Genomic DNA, 18,650 nt, shown 5'->3' with positions numbered 1-18,650 from the left:
TAGCTTCTCCAGTGAGATGGTTGCATTGGTTTTCCCACACTGGTTGTGCCAGTGGTACATCTACGTGCCAATTGCTGTACTGTCATGGATAGCTTATGGTTGAAGTGAGTGTAAATGTCACAAGCGTCCTATCCTCTGCTGAACTGGGGTGGGTGTGCGCTGCCTTCTCCAGCCTCACACCAGAAAGGTGCTGGTGAGTGATGAGGGCTTGTTGGGAAGGAAAGGGACTTTTTGGTTTTGTGGTTTCCTCATCAGAGAGTCTTGGAGCTAATACTTAACTTTCCATGAGTCTGCTGGAGTGTAAAGCCAGTGTTCCTTGTGCTCCTAATGGGGCTAGTGGAAGGAGATGAAAGAGTTTAGTTCTGCATTGTGAATTTAGTTGGTGCAGCCTGAGAAGTCCAGTAATGACTGTATTAGGTGCTCTGAACCGAGACCATGTCCTCCGTCTCTTATTTAGAAGGAGCAGCAAGGTCCTGTTAAACTTTGTCTGCTCTCTGTTCATAACTGCCTGTTCCTATCTTGAAGCCTGAACTGCTGCTCTCGGGTGAACCAAGTAGGCAGGATGCCTCTTTGCTCTGAGTATTGGTGTGAAAGTGGTCTGCAAAATCAAGTAGCAGTAGTGGCAGATGTTTGCATGAGTGAGGTAGGCTTACTGCTGTGTGTTCTTTGCTGGTCGCCTGTTGTCTTGGTTGTGGCTCTCTGGCACTTTCAAAAGCTGTGATAGCCTAACCAGTGCTAGGATCACAGCTGTGTCTTTTGCAGTCTGTGCGATCATCTTTTTTTCCACAAGAAACTTGGCATGTTCTCTATTTCCCCCTTTCATAAAGCACCAAATCTCCCGACGATTTCCTGCCTTTGTACGCTGCTGTATGCTGTGCAGACAATTCCTAAGGAACCTAAAGAGACTATTATTAAACACTTGATGAAGAAACTTGAAATGTTGATGTTACATGTCTGAAGGCTGGAAAATACTGGCATCTACTGCGATTCTCCAGTTCTGAACACAGGTTGGGGTCTTTTTCCACCTTCTCAGTTCAACAATACAATTGATTCCTCTTCCTGTGGAGATCTTGTGAGAAGCGCTCAGGGCATTTCCTCCTCTTGTTCTGCTAAAACTAAGGGTTTCCGGAGGACAAGCTCGTTGTTAGCCTGAGCCATGGTGCATTCCTGCCTGTTTTCAGGTCCTGTGTTGCCTCTGACGCCTGGTACATTTTTGGAAACAAAGTATCACCCTTACTCTTGGAGTGAGAATCGCCCTCTGTAACTGGCAGCACATTGCATTTTGGCACGGGATGAATAAGTTTCTGGAATTGCCTGTACAAGTCTTCTATGTCTAACTACAGTGTTTGGCTGCCCCAGTCAGTGCGTAAATATGACTAATAGTCAGACTTACTGGAACAAAGCAAATGCTGGTACAGCCCGGGTTGGTGTTCTGGTAGGGTGCTAGTGTGTCCTTGTTTGGCATATACAGCATTCCTTCCCCAGTGCTTTCCCCCTCTTGCTGAGCTGAATTCAGCAGCACTGAGGAGCAGAAGCAGCCTCCTCCACGTTGCATCTCAGAGAGAAGCTGCTGGCGTCTTTGAAGGCTGTTCCCCATGAGACAGAAGTTATATCGCTCCTGCTTTTTAGCATGGTGTTGAATTTTACAGCACCATGTCTGCAGTGGCCTAATGTCTTCTGTTGTTTTTCTCTCTAATAATGTGAAGAAATTACCCAGAAAAGCTGTACATACTCTGCTGCTTAACACGTGGCACTTAGCTTTCTGCTAAAAGATGGTGTCAGTGCTGACCTTGGGGAAGGAAAGCTAAAACATTCTTGTCAGGGCAAATAAATCCGTGGTCTCAGAAGTCTTGTGTTTGCATAATCTCATCTTCTCCAAACAGGAGTTCAGGCTGGAAAGATCTGCCTCCCCACCCCACAGAGCTGATTGTTTGTACTGCATGTGTCCTGCTTGTTTCTCAAGTGCTTTGAGTGCTGATGTACAGATCCTTGAGTTGGAGAGGCTCTACAGCGCTGATACAGAATCAGTAGGCTGGAAAAGACCTCCAGGAACATCGAGTCCAACCATTCCTATCAACGACTAAACCATGCCTCTGAACACTTCATCCACCTCGTACCTACATGCTGATGGTGGCACATTTACAATTAGATGAAATCATCCGTGGGCACAAAGGCCGAAAAAGCAAACTCCAGTAATTGCAACAATGCAAGAATATAAAGTTAAAACCAAACAAATGGACAAGGATTTGAGCTTACAGACACATGAGGAAGTCTCATATAAATATTAAGCTATGTGCCTGCGTTATGTGTCTTTGCAAATCCTAACATTATTTAGGGTCATGTTCTGCATTCTTGGATAAACTAAAATGCTCATGCTCTATGTGCTGGTCATATTTTTATAAACTTTTCCACTGCACTTTTTTACTTAAATATTTGTTTCCTTTGTCCATATTTAAAAGTGTCAACAAACATTCAGCTGTTCTGTTCTGAATGGCTGGTGACTTGGGACAGACCCAGGAACCGGTAGGTTCTTGGTTCAGACAGAGGCAGGCACAAAAGATGAGATTTTCCACCCTGTCCATAGGCTGTCTCTTGGGAAGTCTTTCTAGGGTTTTATCTCTTGTTTTCACTGTAAAATGCAGTGGTGGCGAGTGCTGCCTTTATAAAAAGAGAAAGATCTCCAAATGTGAGGGGTGCTGTACAAGAGCTTGGGAGAATTACCAGTACATCCTTAGCCAGAGCCTAGTGCTAAAACCCATCACTGGTTTTGTCGCTTCACTGAGGGTCTGCTTCAGCTTCCCTGGCAGTAAAATGGCAGCTCCATTGGATGGTCCCGGGATGCTGGAAGAGTTTTCGATGCACGTGAACCTTTGTGTATATAAAAGAGTTTGTATAAATGAAATGTCAATCAGTGTCAGAAGCCCACATTTTCTATGAACATTTTTTTCACCTACATTTAGTTGGTTGAAAAGTTTAGTCTTAGAATTTACTCTGGGGTGTTTTCTTTAATTGTTGCAAATACAAACTAATTATTTTCATCTACCAGGAAGCAGTTTTGTGATGTTTTGACTTAAAGACATGACCGTATGTCTCAGAAATCCACTAACTAACTGCCCTTTAAGTATTTAGATTTCCCAGATCTATGGATACGTTCCTCATTTTGGAAATGCTATGTCACTGAATGTCTTCTGTTGCCCTGACTTTGTAACAACATTTTCTGTCTGTCAAAAAGAAAATGAGTACTCAGATTCCTGAAGCCTGGAAAAAGATCTTTAAATAGATTAGGCAAAAAGGAAATAGCACATCCACTAAATCAAATATGTTTTATACAAACCATGATGGGTCATGCTGAGAGCTGTCTAGCTTGTTGAGCTTAGCAATGTTTCTCTTCTTGAAAATTAGCCAAGAATTTAGCTTTTTCCTTAATTTTCTAATCCACCTACACAGTATTGTTCAGATCCAACAACTGGTATGGTATGAACCTAGCATTATTCTGACTGGGTAGTCTTTAATGCTTCTTTGATTACAGTGTAATTAAGAAGAGAGTTTAGCCTGTGATTTTACTTATCCTGTTGGTAACTTTTAAATTCTTTTGTGCAGGACATACCGTATGTACATCATAGGATTTCAACACACCTTTGCAGCATTGTTGACTGCCAGAACGTGGGTTGGAAGATAGTCAGCAGGTGCAAATGAAGTACTCTAAGTCTTTGCAGCTATTTACTTCTCAAAGAAGTGTATTTCCTGAAGACATAAGATGTTCCTTTTCCTTGGGAAAGGGTCTGGTGAAAATAGAATCGACAGTGAACAAAAGGGAAACTTTTCTCTTCATTGATCAGATGCTCTGAGCTGCTGGGTATGGTGGTGTTTTCTAAATGTGTCTGTGTTGCTCAAGGCATCTTCCAGAGCGCCCATCTCTCAGTCACTGCCATGGGTCCTGTCACTGGCTGTTGTGAAAGGGGAAACCCTTGTTATTTCAGTACAAACTCACAGGTCTCCCAGCCTGCTTTGTGTTGAGTAGCTAAGGGGTAGATACGATACAATCTGACCTTCTAGGAGTCTGCATCCTCTGTACTTCTTGGTGTAGATGCAGGATGTTTGGGGAAATGTAGACAGTTGACCAGGTCAAAGGGCTTCCTAAGCAGCTCCCGGCACCCACTCAGCACCATTGTCTTAATGGTCCAATTTGCGGCTGTACTGTAGCTCTGGGTTTTTTTGATTCCATCATGATACTTGAGGCTTCTTCCTCCTGACCTCGTGAGGTATTACTTGGCTTTTGCTTATATGCTTAACTATAAGACTAGTGAATGTAAGACGTTTCTTTACAACTTTCAGTTTGTTAGATAGATTAATGAAGAGATATGTAAAAAGGATCAAGCCACACAGGGAAAGGAAAAGGTGATTTTATAAGCTTGAGTTTTGGCAGAGAGCTTGAGGAAGGACCTGATTTCAGAAACATCACAGAAGGACTTTATCCTTGAGAAAGCTTTTGGCAAGATAGCAGTGTAGGTGGGAATGGGAAGGTTAGGGATGGCAACAGGGCCGAGTCATTGGTTAGAAAAGCAGGTGAGACTCTAGGCTGGACAAAAGGGACAACCAGCAAAGTGTGAGAAGACCTGAGGGCAGCCCTTTAAGTAGAGGACACCGAGAATGAGAAGGCCTAGACAGTGAATGTTTTGCTGTATTCATAAAAGGGAAAGGATAAAGAAAAATAACTGAAGAAGTTGCTATTATATGTAGAAAACATAGCACTTTTTAGACTATTTTAGCTTTTCTAGAAAGTGCCTCCCATGCATCTTGAAGCCTAAATATTTGGGTTTGGGCGTCACAGAGATAGCTGTCTTAAATGGATAAACCAATTAAAAATAAAAGGGTACCTCAGTACATTTGATCCTTATATCAACAGATGGGAACTAAGTGCAGAGGCCGGTACAACTCCTCCAGACCAATATGGTACAATGAGATACATAGGAAAAAGATTACCTTCACTGCATGAGGCCATACTAATCAGTTACGCAAGGGCAGGAGGTGTAATCCAGGGCTAATATGTTGTTAGAAGCAAAAGATTCAAAGAGCCTGTGCTGAGGAGCCTGAGATGAAACCAGAGGCACACATGCAATCAGGTGGACCAGGGTAATATTTGCACTCCCTTTTAAACAAGTAAAATTATACTAAGTTTATTTCGGACCTAATCTTTGCCAAAGTGGAGAACATGATTCAGAAGACCATTTGTCCTGAACTGTGCTTGTAGATATAAACTGAGGTAATCGGCTGCAAGCACTCCTGCCTGAGCTTTCTTTCAGGGTATTTCTACATGTGGACATCTCCTCCACCTTTGCTGTCATACTGCTTTGACAGGAGATGGTAGCAGGTTTGTGAATTAGGAGGAAGTGTAGTAATTGAAGCCAGAAAATGATATGTATTTCTTTGCGCATTCGGACTATTCAGGTCAGCATTGTTCCCTGCAAGACAGGAATGCACATTTCAGGTAAACAAGAAGATTGTTTTGGAGTAACAGTTCTTGTGAAGGTAGTTGCCTGGCAGCAAAGGGCAATTCATTGCATCTGACACTATCTAACTTGAAGTTGCATTTATATTCAGTACTGGGAGTCTATGTTTCTCTCTAGTCAGTGGGCAGAGATATGTATGCCCAGAAGTATAAGTTAAATTACTGTCTAAACGTGCCCATTTGCACTGACTATGCCGGTACACAGACAGCTCCAGACAGGCTGGAGTTAGGTGCAGTGAATCCCCTATTCTGTCATGGTTGTCCATTTGCACGTGGCTTCTGGGAGCTCACAGCCACACTTAGGGAGCTGTTGTCACAGGTTGCCAGGCTCCTAGTGCTCCCATGTGTGCTGACATGCCAACCAGGGACTGTTCTGGTGGAGTTGTCCTTCCTTCTGCTGCCTTTTTATTGCCATCTCCCTCCTGAAAAGTGTTAGCGGAGGAGGTCAAGCGCTGGACTTGGTACGTTGAAGCATTGAGGTCTTCAGGGACTAAGAGGCTTCTGGCTGCTGCTTGTTGCTTGACCTGCCCAGCATCAAACCGGGTACCCAGGCATTGATTGCACCGGTCTCTTGAATAATCCTGTCAAACTACAGGAAATAGACCTTAAGTTTTGTGTATAAATTTCAAAGCTTCCTGTTCCTTGCATTTGCAAGGTGGTGGGTAACTGCTCTTACCTACTGAAAAATGAGGCTATTTGATGATGAACACACATCTCCCAGCTTTTTCTCTGTCTCCTGAATGAGGTAATCTTTTTACCTCTTGTTATATTGTTGTGAGCTTGTTCTATTGGGCTGTGTCAATGAACATTTTTCACCATGGGTCTGGTTTAACTGAAGGTATGTCTGTAACTGTACTCCTCTACTGCTAGGTACCTGTGAGGCTCCATCACCACAAGTAAGTTGAATTTCTTGTTTGCAAAACCTGCCTCTTTCAGCCTGAGCATCCAAGAGATCAGGTGAATTCCCTTCTTGAGAATCTGAAAGGAGCATCCTGCTCACTAGGGAAGGTAGGTATAAGGTGAAAGTCTATATCTAAAAGCGAAAGGAGGGTCGTGTACAGACCATAGCTAAGTTGGCTTTATTTTACCTTTATTTCCACTTTACCTCTTTTTCATTTTTCTCCAGTCTAAGCTGAATTCTTCATGTTCAAACCTCATTATTAGCCCTTCTAAATTGCATGAGAATGGTGAGTTCCTGAGAACGCTTCAATAGTTTTTTATTTCTGTTCAGTTGTGGGATTTCCTCACTCACTGCCCGGATGCTTCAAAATCACTACTTTATTAAAATTAAAGACAGTAACTCCGCAGATTGACCATGGATATTCAGTACACAATTCCTTGTATGTCAAGCTTGGGTAAGGTTAAAATTGTACCCTCAAAGCTAAGTCTGCTCTGCTCTCTTGTGTCTTTGGAATTTGCTGCCAAATGCTCCCCAAATACAGCTGCTCTGTCATGAGTACTGGAATTTTCTCCCCACTGATTTAAAAGTAAGATGCAAACTCCTGGGTATTGGTTACAGGTTGCTTGTTCAGTGGTGAGTATAGATCAATGTACATTTGAACTAAATCTGTTCTGCCAATATTCCTCATGCAAACACATGTCTGAGGGGAAGGAAAGACAACTTGAGAGTATTGTTAATAGAGCTTACAAGTAGTAGAATAAATCTGATTGACCACTCTGTAAAGTATTTTTAATGAATAAGGTTGTGGGGTTATGAAGCTTCAACTGAAAAATTATCCACTAGAGGAAGGGCGTCTTCCAGGTGATTGAGACTGGGCTGCTGTGAAATTGTGGGTTGGCTTAGGTTGGCTGACTCCTTGACGTACCAACTTTTGACCTTAGTAGAAGTGACAGTCTAAAGCTGTGGTAAGTTTGTAGTGATTAAAGGGATTCTGAAGGGCAGAAAACTCCAGTTATGTGGTGATTTAAATTAAGATGCCTTCAAGATAAGGTTCAGTGGCATGCTAAAAGAAGAACCTGCCAGCTTCTCTGTGTGGTTGGTTGTTTTTTTGGTTGAAAATGAACTTAGGAAACAGGAGTGAGCTGGGAGTTCAGTTTCCTCTCCGTACTGTATTAGACGTTGCCCTGGCTGTGCATCTGCTGGATCCCCCCAGGAGCAGAGTGCAGCAGTGCAAGCTGGTGTAAGCTGCAGTGAAACTCAGTTTACTGAAAATGTATTTATTTTTAAAGAGGCTTAAGCGTTTTCAAATCACAGAGCCAACTATTCTATTAAAGTGTGCTTTTTCTCAACAAAGTAGGAAGTTTAGAGTTTGATACGATCTGTTGTAAACCTTTCAGATGGTTTAAACCTTAACATTGGCTCCGTGAGCACTGGATGATGACTGACCTGAGAGCCAGTCCTGATTTCGACACGGATGTTTTTCTCCTTATCTTAAGGGTGTTTACAGCAGAAACCAGCACTTTTAAGGAACAACTTTGTCACTTCTCAGTGCAGAGCATTGTGCAATCTGCATCGTGCACCCTGTTTCTTCAGAAATAATCCTGGCAGCCTTTCCAGCCACAGGGAGCAACTCAGACACAAGTTGTGCTTCATTTGTAATTGCTAAGCAGAGTTAGGGGATCACACACTCATGTGCTTTGGACCAGGTTTGTTGGATACCCAGGGGACTCCAGGCCTCTTGTGCTCCTTTGACAAACCACATCGTTCCACCACCTGTTTCAGAAATTGTCTGTACTGTCTTGTTTTACCTTTCCTGTATCTTCAGCATGTCCCTCATTTGGTGCTCCTCTTGCCTCCTATGTGTAAACAGAGAAGATGCTGCTAAAAAGACAGTACTGAGTGTGGTCAGAAAGTAGGATATTCTTGAGGAAACACCTTTTGGTTTATGTTTTTTTCAATAGCATTCTCAGGATTTTGTTTCCTGATGCTCAGAGTGAAGCTTCAAACAGGTAGTTTGTTTAACTATTGTAATGACTCCAGTAGCATTGAAAAATCTTTTTCCTGAAACTCCTTAAACCAGCTCTGTAAAGCCTCCCTTACTAAGGGGAGATGAAGCCTTCTCCACACTTTGCAAAGGAGAACTCAGAGACAGAACATATTTGGTGATTGCATCATGGTCTTGTGGCAAGAGGTTGGTGGTGCTGGGAATAATTACTTGTTCTTCAGCCTGTCTGCTCTGCTTCCTAATCCCTAGATTAAGAAATGAAGAATAGTGAGTTACCAGGTGGGGAGACACATGAGACTGTCAATCTGAACTTTAATAGCCAGTGGCTTCCTCATGGTTTTCCTTTCTAGCCACAGTTTTTGAGCTGTCCTCACAGATGACTGTGAACTCTCTTTTTAAACTCCTCTTCTGAAGACAAGGACATACAGTTTGTTGATCTATGAATGCAGAGAAGGCTGGAGAACAGGCCTTATGAGGAACGGCTGAGGGAGCTGGGGTTGTTTAGCCTGGAGAAGAGGAGGCTGAGGGGAGACCTCATTGCTCTCTACAACTACCTGAAAGGTGGTTGTAGAGAGGAGGGTGCTGGCCTCTTCTCCCAGGTGACAGGGGACAGGACAAGAGGGAATGGCCTCAAGCTCCGCCAGGGGAGATTTAGGCTGGACATTAGGAAAAAATTCTTCACAGAAAGGGTCATTGGGCACTGGAACAGGCTGCCCTGGGAGATAGTTGATTCACCTTGCCTGGAGGTGTTTAAGGCACGGGTGGACGAGGTGCTAAGGGGAATGGTTTAGTGTTTGATAGGAATGGTTGGACTTGATGATCCGGTGGGTCTCTTCCAACCTGGTTGTTCTATGATTCTATGATATGCAATTTATTATTTGTTGTCTTACCTCTCCAAAATCATAGGGACTAAAGAAATGTGAATAGTAAAGTATTCTATAGTTCTTCTGTTCTAATGGCTTTTTTTTCCCCCTACAATGATTCACAGCTGTCCTCTGTGTCAGTACTACTTATAGTGCAAGGACCATCTACCCTCATCGAAAACCATCCAGGGATGGTTTTGTACAGCCCTGTCACAGTTTCCATTTACTAGCATGTAATATTTGGTTCAACTGACAACAACCATGTACTACCTTCTTTTTACCTCTACCTGTTTTGCCTACCTACTGAATGGGAACGTGTGTTCAGTGCTGGGTTTCTTATGCCTTCTTCCTTTTAGGGGGTTTGGGTGTGCTGTAACTGGCAGTCTGTCTGCAGGCCACCAGTGGCGTGCGAGCCCTGGGTAGAGGATCATTGCTCAATGTCTCTTCCTAAAGCAAGTCCCGAGCATAAATATTTCCACCAGTTCTCACTGCCAGAAAACGGTTTTCCCCAGACAGTATTTAATTTATATCTTCCCCATCTTCACATTCCATTGCTCCTATCACTATTGTTGAACTTCATCCGGAATAATCCACTGCTTGGCACCAACATCCTGGTTTGAGTACTCTTTCACATCTCTCTCGTTGATTACATGTGTTGCCCATCCAGTAAACTGGCCTATATCAGTCGTTTTCCACCTTCATAATAATGTTGTTGCTCCACGGGGGATGGAGCAATGCTCTGACAAAGCTCATCCCAGAGCAGGACTTGCCAGAGCTGAGAGCTCTGATGCTGTGCGGAGCGATGCGATCGCTGCCTGTCTTCCACAACCTCTTAGTACCAGCTTCCCTTATGTCTTCAGAGGTCCCACTGCAAATGCCTTCCCTGTGTTTAATGAACATGATCCCAGCTGTGATCTCCATTCAGAAGTGAGGGAGGTATAAAGTGCAGGTAGCAGTGGAAGAATAGAAATGACAGTTGAAAAAAAAGACTGGCATAGAGAAGAAATGGGGATGGGGATGAGAAATAAAATGCAGAAAGTGACTAAGAAGTGAGAAGGTGCTCCCTACAGGATCAGATAATCTTGAAGAAAAATATAAAAAGCAGACACCACAGAGTTTGTGCCAAGGAATACAATAAAAATGAGAACAAAGATGGGGGAGGAACACAGTGATGACATTTTAATTTTTAAATATAATTATGATATGTTGTTTCTGACAACAAAAGTGCTGCAGATACTTTTGGTATTTGTCTGAACCCTCTACTAATCTGAAGAGTCTTTCTTTATTGTCATTGGCAGTTCTGGACATGACATGATCCACCTGGAGTCTTGACTGTTTTTCAAAGGCAAGTCTCTGAGAGACTACCAGGTGCTTAGAAAAAGAAAGAAGTGTGCCCTATAAAAATGTACAGCATCTTATATCACAACATCCTTTGACTTGTGGAGAGATTTTTCCAGCTGATATCTTCGATTCAGTAAAGGCTGCATGAAGATAGGGTTAATAGTTAAAATTAACTGTTTATCATGTGATTCAATGTATGTACCCAAGGGGAGGGAGAAATTGCCTGAGTTTTAGTTTCAGATCCAAAGTGGAAGGCATAGAAGTTGAATTTGTAATAATCTCTTGGGAACTAAGGGTACTTATCCATAGCCAGGAATGGAAGATGAGACAGAGCCTTTTCCAAACTTGCTGTTGTAGAAGTCTCTTCCAGTTAGCACCATCCCAGTGCTCAGCTCAGAGCTGAGTACCAATGGGAGAAAAGCGACAGCATTGGCTTCTTGTATGGGTTCTGGGTTCTATCAGCTCTGTGTCCTGATGCAATACAGTCACTTCTGCTAGCACTGCAGAGCTAATCCAGCTCCATGGGAATCATGTTGTGACTGTGGCCTCGTATTCTAGTAGTTCTCAAACTGCTGTTTTAGAAGTACTTCATCCAAACTAGGGCTTTGTGATGCAAATGAGAATATTGTTTGGTTTTAAACTGGGGGGGTAAGGCTGTATTGTCAATACGAAGCATCAGAGGTGGGGCCAGAGGCATGCCTCCCATTCTCACCTCTGGGTTGTTATATTTATTTGGTTTTATATTTATTGTTGTCCTTTTTACCAAGGGTTTCCCCTGGTGACTGGTCACTACTGCTTTATGAAGAAACAATGATGATGGCCAAGGGTCCAGCACCTGAGCACAGCTCAGTAAGATCCTGCTAAAGCAGCTTAGCATGGCAGGAGGAGAGGGGAGGGTTAAATGCACCACTGGGTGTTGGTTGCACTTTGTGGATGTATGGTGTTGTTCTATGCTAATGTAATCCGGTATTGAGGCTTACCCTCAACCATTGAATTTGGTCTGTCCTGGACCTCGGGGCAGAAGAGGTGTGCTGAGACTGCTGTCACTCTGATAACAGGAGCTTGGTGTTGAGAGAAAGTTTCATCATGTGTTTGCCACCCTGGGAAGGAAGAGAGGATGATTGAGTAGCTGGAGGGATTTTTTTAACCCTACAGCTACTTTGAGAATTGCAGCGTGTGCAATTAAACACAGGGCAGCAGCTTTCTAGCTGTAGACCATACTGAAATCTTGTGTTGAGCAAGGGTTTGTTTGCCCTCAGTTCTGGTTGTGAATTAAGGGTCTGTTTTAGGGGCTGCAGTAAGCTAGAATACCTTTCTTGGTGGAGAAAATGCCAGTGTTGTGCAAGGTCAGCAGGAGCACTTTGGGATGCTAAGAGTCTTCTCTGTTACTTTTTGTTGATCCAGGTGGTCTTTTGTAAGTACAAAGTCAAAGAAGTTACTGTCTGCCCTTTCCTTCATTTCCCCATGCAAGTGTCACATAATCAGTAGGAATGCTGAATCCTCCCTGTCTCCCATTCCTGTTTGCATGGGAGAGAAACAGAGGGAAGTGAGATGGAACCATACATCGCTCTGCATCTGCACTCTGAAGGCAAAGTTATTTGTGAGCTCAAGCATATGGGTGGAAGAGCTGCCAAGCCAAAGTTGCTCCCAAGTATCTGTAAACTAAATCTGATTCCTTAAATTCATCCAAGTAAGGAACTTTAGCTCTGGCAAAAGCTTGTAAATATTACAGTACCTGTCACTTTTGGATGCTGCTTTCTATTTTCATAGCAGCAAACTGTAAGCTTTGAAGTCTGGGATATTTTGTTTAGCTTTGTAGAGGTTGACCTCAAAGCATCAATCTTTCTGCTCCTTTTAGAATGTATGAAAATAGTCTTTTCTTTTTGCAGAAAACTTCTTGTAATAACAGTATTGCTAATGGCCGGAGTTCTCAGATATTCTTGGATGTATTGAGATATATACCAAAATATAAATAGTTTTGCCTCTCTGTTACTTTCAGCGATTCAATTTTCTCATTTGTGTGAGGGACAATATATTAATCTAAACTATGCTTTAAACAGTAGTTTCTGGATGCATGTCTCTCTCAGAATATATAGTTAATTTTGGTGGGGTTTTAGTTTACGTATACTTTTCAGTTTCTGCAGCATCTGCACAGGATAGCCTCCACCTGTTTGGATTCTCTGCTCTGTGGGATAGATGTGGATATAATAACAGTCACATTTTGCTTATTTTCAAGACAAGTTGCTGGCTGATACAAACCTTTGACTTCAGTTTGCCAGACGCAATTGTTCTCATCATTTGTGCTGATCTCCAGTTGCTTCTTTGAGGAAGATGTAATGCTGTTGCTCTTGAAATAAGTCTTAGAAGTGAGTTTTGGCAGACCTGTCCTGAATTACAGTTCAGTACTGTGCAGCTAACGATTTATAACTCAGTTGTGACTCCACAGTTGACCTGGCCGCAGCTAAAACTCCATGGAGGCAGAACGTTTAAGACTGTGCTCACTGATGAGTTAAGTTGGATAGTTGCTTTTACTTGGGCAAGTAAAAGGTTCTTGGTTTACTTTGTCAGTGTGTGCACAGTTTTTGTCTGAAAGCCTCTGGGCCTGCTGAACCTGTCCCAGAACCATAGCTGAAGCCCAGGTTCTCTTTGGACTTGAAATTGCAACCCAGCCCTCTTGAGCAGTGGAGATTTATGGTGAAGTATTTTGAGTCCTGTGGTGCGTATCTCCTTTCCTGCTGCATTCCTAGAGGAATCAAAGTTCTCCTACAGTGAAAAGGATGTGACTCCTAGAGCAATTCAACTTACTGAGTCACTAAGAGGGTTGGTTTTTTTACTCCAGCCTTCTGCAACTCCATGTGAATAAGCACGTATCAGGAGAAATGCCCTGGAGTAGACCTGCTCTGTTAAATTTTACCATGGTTCCTGCATTTTTTTGCTTTAATTGAAGTCCACTAAGCAGTCTTGCTAAGGTGTCACAGTATCTCAGCAGTGCTCTGACTGTCTTTCCCAGACAAATGAGCGCTTCTTTCATGGCAGAGAGGTCCCAATGGACAGTGGGACGTATTTCATTGCTGGCATCTTAGCTGAAGTAAATCCACACTGGAATTTTCCACTTGCAGTAATGATGGCTTTGTGAGACTGCCTGCTCTAGCCACACTTGCTGACCATTTAGATTTTTTGTAAAATGCTTTAGAAAATTATGCTTGAAGGCGTAATGTTAAGAGCTGAGATCCTGGTTGCTTTTCTCCTCACTGGCTAAGTATTGTGCAGCTACGTACTCCTAAGCAGGCAGTTGGTTTTACCTCCTAACTGTGTAAATATAGGCTTTATATTTCCATTTAGATATCTGAAAATTGGGCCTTTCATCTTCGGAAATGTTCCCAGAAACCCAAGTTCAGGCCTGATTGATAATCTTCCCTGTGCTTTAATATCAGCTGCTAAAGAAAAAGCAACTAGCAAGGAGTTAGTATGGAGAGAGCTGGTAATGATGCAGCTGAGAAGCTAAACCCCTCATCTCCATTTGAGTCTTTTTTTTGTCTTGCAGATGAGAGGATCTGTTCACCACCCTTTATGGAGCTGACAAGTGCCTGTGGAGAAGATACCTTGCAGCTTATAGAGAAGAATGGACTGGCATTCCCATTCAGTATGTATATGGGCTTTTCCTTGGAGCTTCTAGTAGGTTCTGAATATTACACATGCACCCCCCAAGACATAGCCAACACTGTAGGAATGGGGGTTTCATTGCCAAGGTGTCAGGGAATTTAAAGCTTTTCTGAAACAAAGGCTCTGAAGCAGTCTGCGGAACAAAACCTCTCCCTATAAGCTTTTACTTTGCTTTTTATTGATGTTCCTTAGTTTAAACACCTCGCTATCGTAAACACACATTCCTGGGAAATGCTAATAGTTCTAACAAAGTTAGCCTGTTGCCCTGAACCTGTGCAGAAAGTTTCTCCTGCCAGCTGTGTTCATTATTTTTCTTGAGAAAATCACTGCCCTGCTGAGTGCTCTCTTTTTTTCACACACCCCCTCCTTTTCCCTGGTTCAAGCTGCAAATATAATCTTAGAGGGCAGAAGAGTGTAAAAATTACCATAGAATCATAGAATCGCCAGGTTGGAAAAGACCCACCGGATCATCAAGTAGCAGGTTCCAAGGTCCCACAGCCTTAAACAGTTGCTATGAATTGTTTGTGCTTTGTAGCAAGTTTCTTTCTGGAGCTTGTGCTTTAATTCATTCCTTTATTTGATTCCTTGCAGTATTAAGTGAGCGGAACTGGTTAGTTGGTGTTTGTTCCCTTGGTGCTTGCTTCATTTGTAAGGTTCATAGGTAAAGTTGTGTGGAAAAAGCATGTTTTGCCCTCCCTGCCATCACTCTCCCAAATGAGGCAGGTCTCCTGAAGCTCAATAGTGAAGCAGTAATTTAAACCCCACTGCATGGCTTTGTCCCCCTTTTCCTCAACCATGCACATTATCCTCTCAGTGCAGTCTGGCTAGTGCTCAGTAGTCAGCAGCATAGCCCATATATTCAGAAGGCCTGAGTCAACCTCTAAACTATGACAAAATTTTAAAATTGCACTGCAAGCTAATTTAGCATAGTATTGTGAGAGAGCTTTTTATGTCTCCACTCTCTCTTTTTTTCTTTTTTTCCTTAAAAAGACTCCTGCTCTTCTCTGGCTTCATATTAGCAGAAGAATGTTGTTTCTTTCCTTCACTGGTTTTAGGATGGAGGTGACAATCAAGACATACGGAACAGATAAGGAATATGAAGAAGAAAGAACAACTAGCAGGCTCTTTCTGCTTTTTTTTGTCCCTCTCTATGGTTGCCTTCGAAAAATATGTTGTATCTTTCTTTGTTCAGCCTGTTCGGTTTTCTGGTCTTCTTCAAAAACAGGGAACTGTTCCCTTGATTTCAGGACAGTGAGGTTTTGTGGTACCTATGAAATAGCTTTAGCCTCAGGCGAAATCAAGTACTTGTGAGGATGCCCTCTGAGTAGGCAGGATGACAATACCATACTGGTACTAACTCCTTAGCTGATGACTTTTACTTCTGTCTAGTCCTAATAATGATCTGTGCTTGCACCTTAGTTACAGAGAGGGGTTGAGACAGTAGGGCTTGGAGCAAGCCAAGCTTTGGAGTGATTAGGACACTGTTTCAAGGAGAGACTGTCACTGATATCTGGTACAGTCAGTGACTTGGTCTGGTGAACTCCGGTGTTTGCACGTGTGGGTGGGCATGGATTTATAAGGGGTTTGTGTGTCTTGTTTCAGTGGTACATTGTATTTTCTTTTTTATTTACGCAGTCTGTAAAACCAGAGTGGCCCATGGAACCAACTCTCATGAGGTGAGTTTAAAAACTTCTGCAGTGTTTTCCCCTTGCTTCCAGTCCCCCCATGGTGGCTTATCTGGTCCTTTCTGATCCTGTGGTAGGCAGAATGAAGGCTATACCCAAATGACTTCCCTTCCCCTAATTCTCCCTCATATTTAACGGCACCTTTATTTTTCCAGATATATGTGAAATGAAGTTAAATACAACTTTAATTCCATGATATGGAAGTTCTTTCTGGCAGTTTCTAGCTTCTATCATCTAGTTGCTTCTAGCAGTCTGTAGTCTCCTGTTGGCTCTGTCTGCAAGGAATCTCCTTCAGCCTCTCCTTTAGTGGGAGGTCATACTAAGTGATTTTCCACCCTACCATGTTTCTCTTCCAACTTGTATGTGGTACAGGTGAAAAGTGGTTTTGTGCTGCAGACGAAGCAGCTGGTTCCTCTCCTTGAGGGGAAGCGAGTAGCAAATAGAGATGGTTTCTAGGCATGTTCGGTTGTAATAACATGGTTAGAGCTGTGGGAAAACAGGGCTGCTGCCTCCCCTCCTTCCCGTAAAGCAATTGCAGTTAAAACGGATGTGTATTCCTGCAAGGAGTGCATTCCCTATAAGCCTAGCTTCCTCTAAATTTAGGCAAGTCGAGTCCTGTTTTAATTCTTTTCCATTTGTGCTTCCTGCCTTCATGCTTACAGCATCTCAGTTTAGAGAACCCAGCCCTTGCTGCTGGCTCTTGTAATGCCTGGCTTCCTTTGTTAACAAAGTGCTCATCGGTCCAGGTTTCCCAGCTGCTCCTGAAGCGTGGGGTGTGTTGCTACAGTGTTTCTGAGAACTGAAAGCCCTGAAATAAAATGTAAACCTAGACAAGCAGAATGGCTACAACTGAAATCTTGAGTGACCAGTACTTCCTTTTAAAGACACAGTGAGTTTTTTAATGCAGGCCTTAGCTCGGATCATTTTACAAACCGACAGACAGTCCTCTTAGTTTGCTGGAGCAGCTGCTATAAATTTTTGCTGTCATTCCCACGAACACTTGGGGACTGGATTGTTAATAAATTAAGACTCCGGCTTCCCTGCTGATCTTTCTGCCAAGGGTTTCTCTGTGACTGCAACCTGAAATACATGAACCTTCCACTGCTTGTCCAGTCAAGCTTGGACTTCGTTTCCCTGGTGAATCTTTCTTTGCTTTTCTTTCACATGGTGCAGATATGTCTCAGCCTCCTGCAAGAATTCCATTTTCTGAGCAAAAATTAGACTAAAAACCAGTTGTAGGCTACACTTTATCACAGGAACTTAGAAGGGCCCCTGGAAAAAGCCCTAAGTCTTGCATGGTACTTCACATAGTAGTAGCCATTTTTGGAGTTGCTGAGTTCTCAGGAGTGATACAATACTTGAACTTGAACCCCACTTTGCCAGAGCTGTTTGCTAGACTTGAACAGAGATGGTGCCTGAAGGTTGTCCTTCCTGATTTACAGCAGGTTAGAACATAACTAACCTTTGGTAAAGCTACCATGAGACATCACTAAGGCCCATAAGCTGAAGAAAAGTGTCCAGAATTCCTCTTTCTCTAAGTGCTGAGCAGACAGGATTGAAAAGGTGGAGAATCTGTGGTTTTTGAGACTAATTCCATAAGGTTATTGTCAGTAAAAATTCTTGGTGCCAAATTCTTCATTCTGTTTTGCCTTCAAATGAGCTCTGCATTTATAATGAGGAGTGCTATTTGGAAATTGTGATATAAAGTATTGTCCCCATGTTATTGCCAAACACAGCACGTCTGTGCTAGATGACAAAGAGCAAGTGCACCCTGCAAGCAAATTCTTGAAGCTGTATTCATGCATGCTAAAAACCATGAGACATTGCAGTGAACCAGGATAACTGGGAGTTATATGGGTTGTGTGCTAATCATGGAGCTGTTGGCACAGAGCTTTGCTGAAGAGAGGTTTTACATGGTTTCCAGTAGCCTAGGTCAGTTCTGAGCTGAGGAGATAAACTTTGGGTTTCTGCACTTCTAAAACAGGATGCTTATCTTAGGTTTGCTTATCTAATATTTGAAGAGAACACTATAGGAACAGCACAGTTCTTGCCCATATGATGTTGTAGATGCTATAAAGCCGACTGTCTACACAGGAAGAGGAGGAGAGTGCTGTTTCTTGCCACCAGTGAGAGACAGATGAGGTATCATGTTGTTGTGAATCTAATTAGAGCAGGTTTCTTGCACAGGTTGTTACCACTCACAAATCTGCTCTGTGCTGTCAGGTAGAGACAGAGTAAGTAAGAATATTAGCTGCAAGTACTGAATGCACACATTGACTTGAACTCAGAAAATGTTAATCTACTGAGTCATTGTTTAGACAGTTGTGTGATCTATTGTGGTCTACCAGATAAGGAGGAATAATGACAAAAATGTGCTCAAACTTTTAACTGTGAATATGTACTCACTGCATCATTTACCATGGTTTTTTTTTTTGAACAGTGAAACCTATTATATTTACTAGTTTTATTACAAGAACAAACTAAGGTGTTAACAAAAGTTCAGTCTAAAAGTACAGCATACATCAAATGATCATATATAATATATGAGAGAGAGCACAAAGTGGTAAAGTGTCCTTGTAAAATCCTGGCTTCGCTAAGGTACAGCTGTTCTCAGAAAGCACAAAAACTCTGGAAGCACATTGAAAGGGCAAGCAAGCAGTATAACTCATCTGCACCATGGTGA

At 42.6% G+C, this 18,650-nt stretch overlaps 1 protein-coding gene across 1 annotated transcript in view; it reads left to right on the top strand.

Moving 5' to 3' along the window:
- Window positions 1–18,650, top strand: part of ITPK1 (inositol-tetrakisphosphate 1-kinase) — a 155,902-nt gene that overhangs the window by 119,995 nt on the left and 17,257 nt on the right. The window contains exons 6-7 of the mRNA XM_069858745.1: window positions 14,164–14,262; window positions 15,918–15,958. Coding sequence (XP_069714846.1) covers window positions 14,164–14,262; window positions 15,918–15,958 — 140 coding nt within the window. The remainder of the gene's footprint in view (window positions 1–14,163; window positions 14,263–15,917; window positions 15,959–18,650) is intronic.

This window comes from Phaenicophaeus curvirostris, chromosome 5 (genome assembly GCF_032191515.1).
Source record: "Phaenicophaeus curvirostris isolate KB17595 chromosome 5, BPBGC_Pcur_1.0, whole genome shotgun sequence".
NCBI classification, from domain to species: domain Eukaryota; kingdom Metazoa; phylum Chordata; class Aves; order Cuculiformes; family Cuculidae; genus Phaenicophaeus; species Phaenicophaeus curvirostris.
Note: the sequence above shows the minus strand (reverse complement) of the source record. Positions and strands in the feature narration are given on the sequence as shown.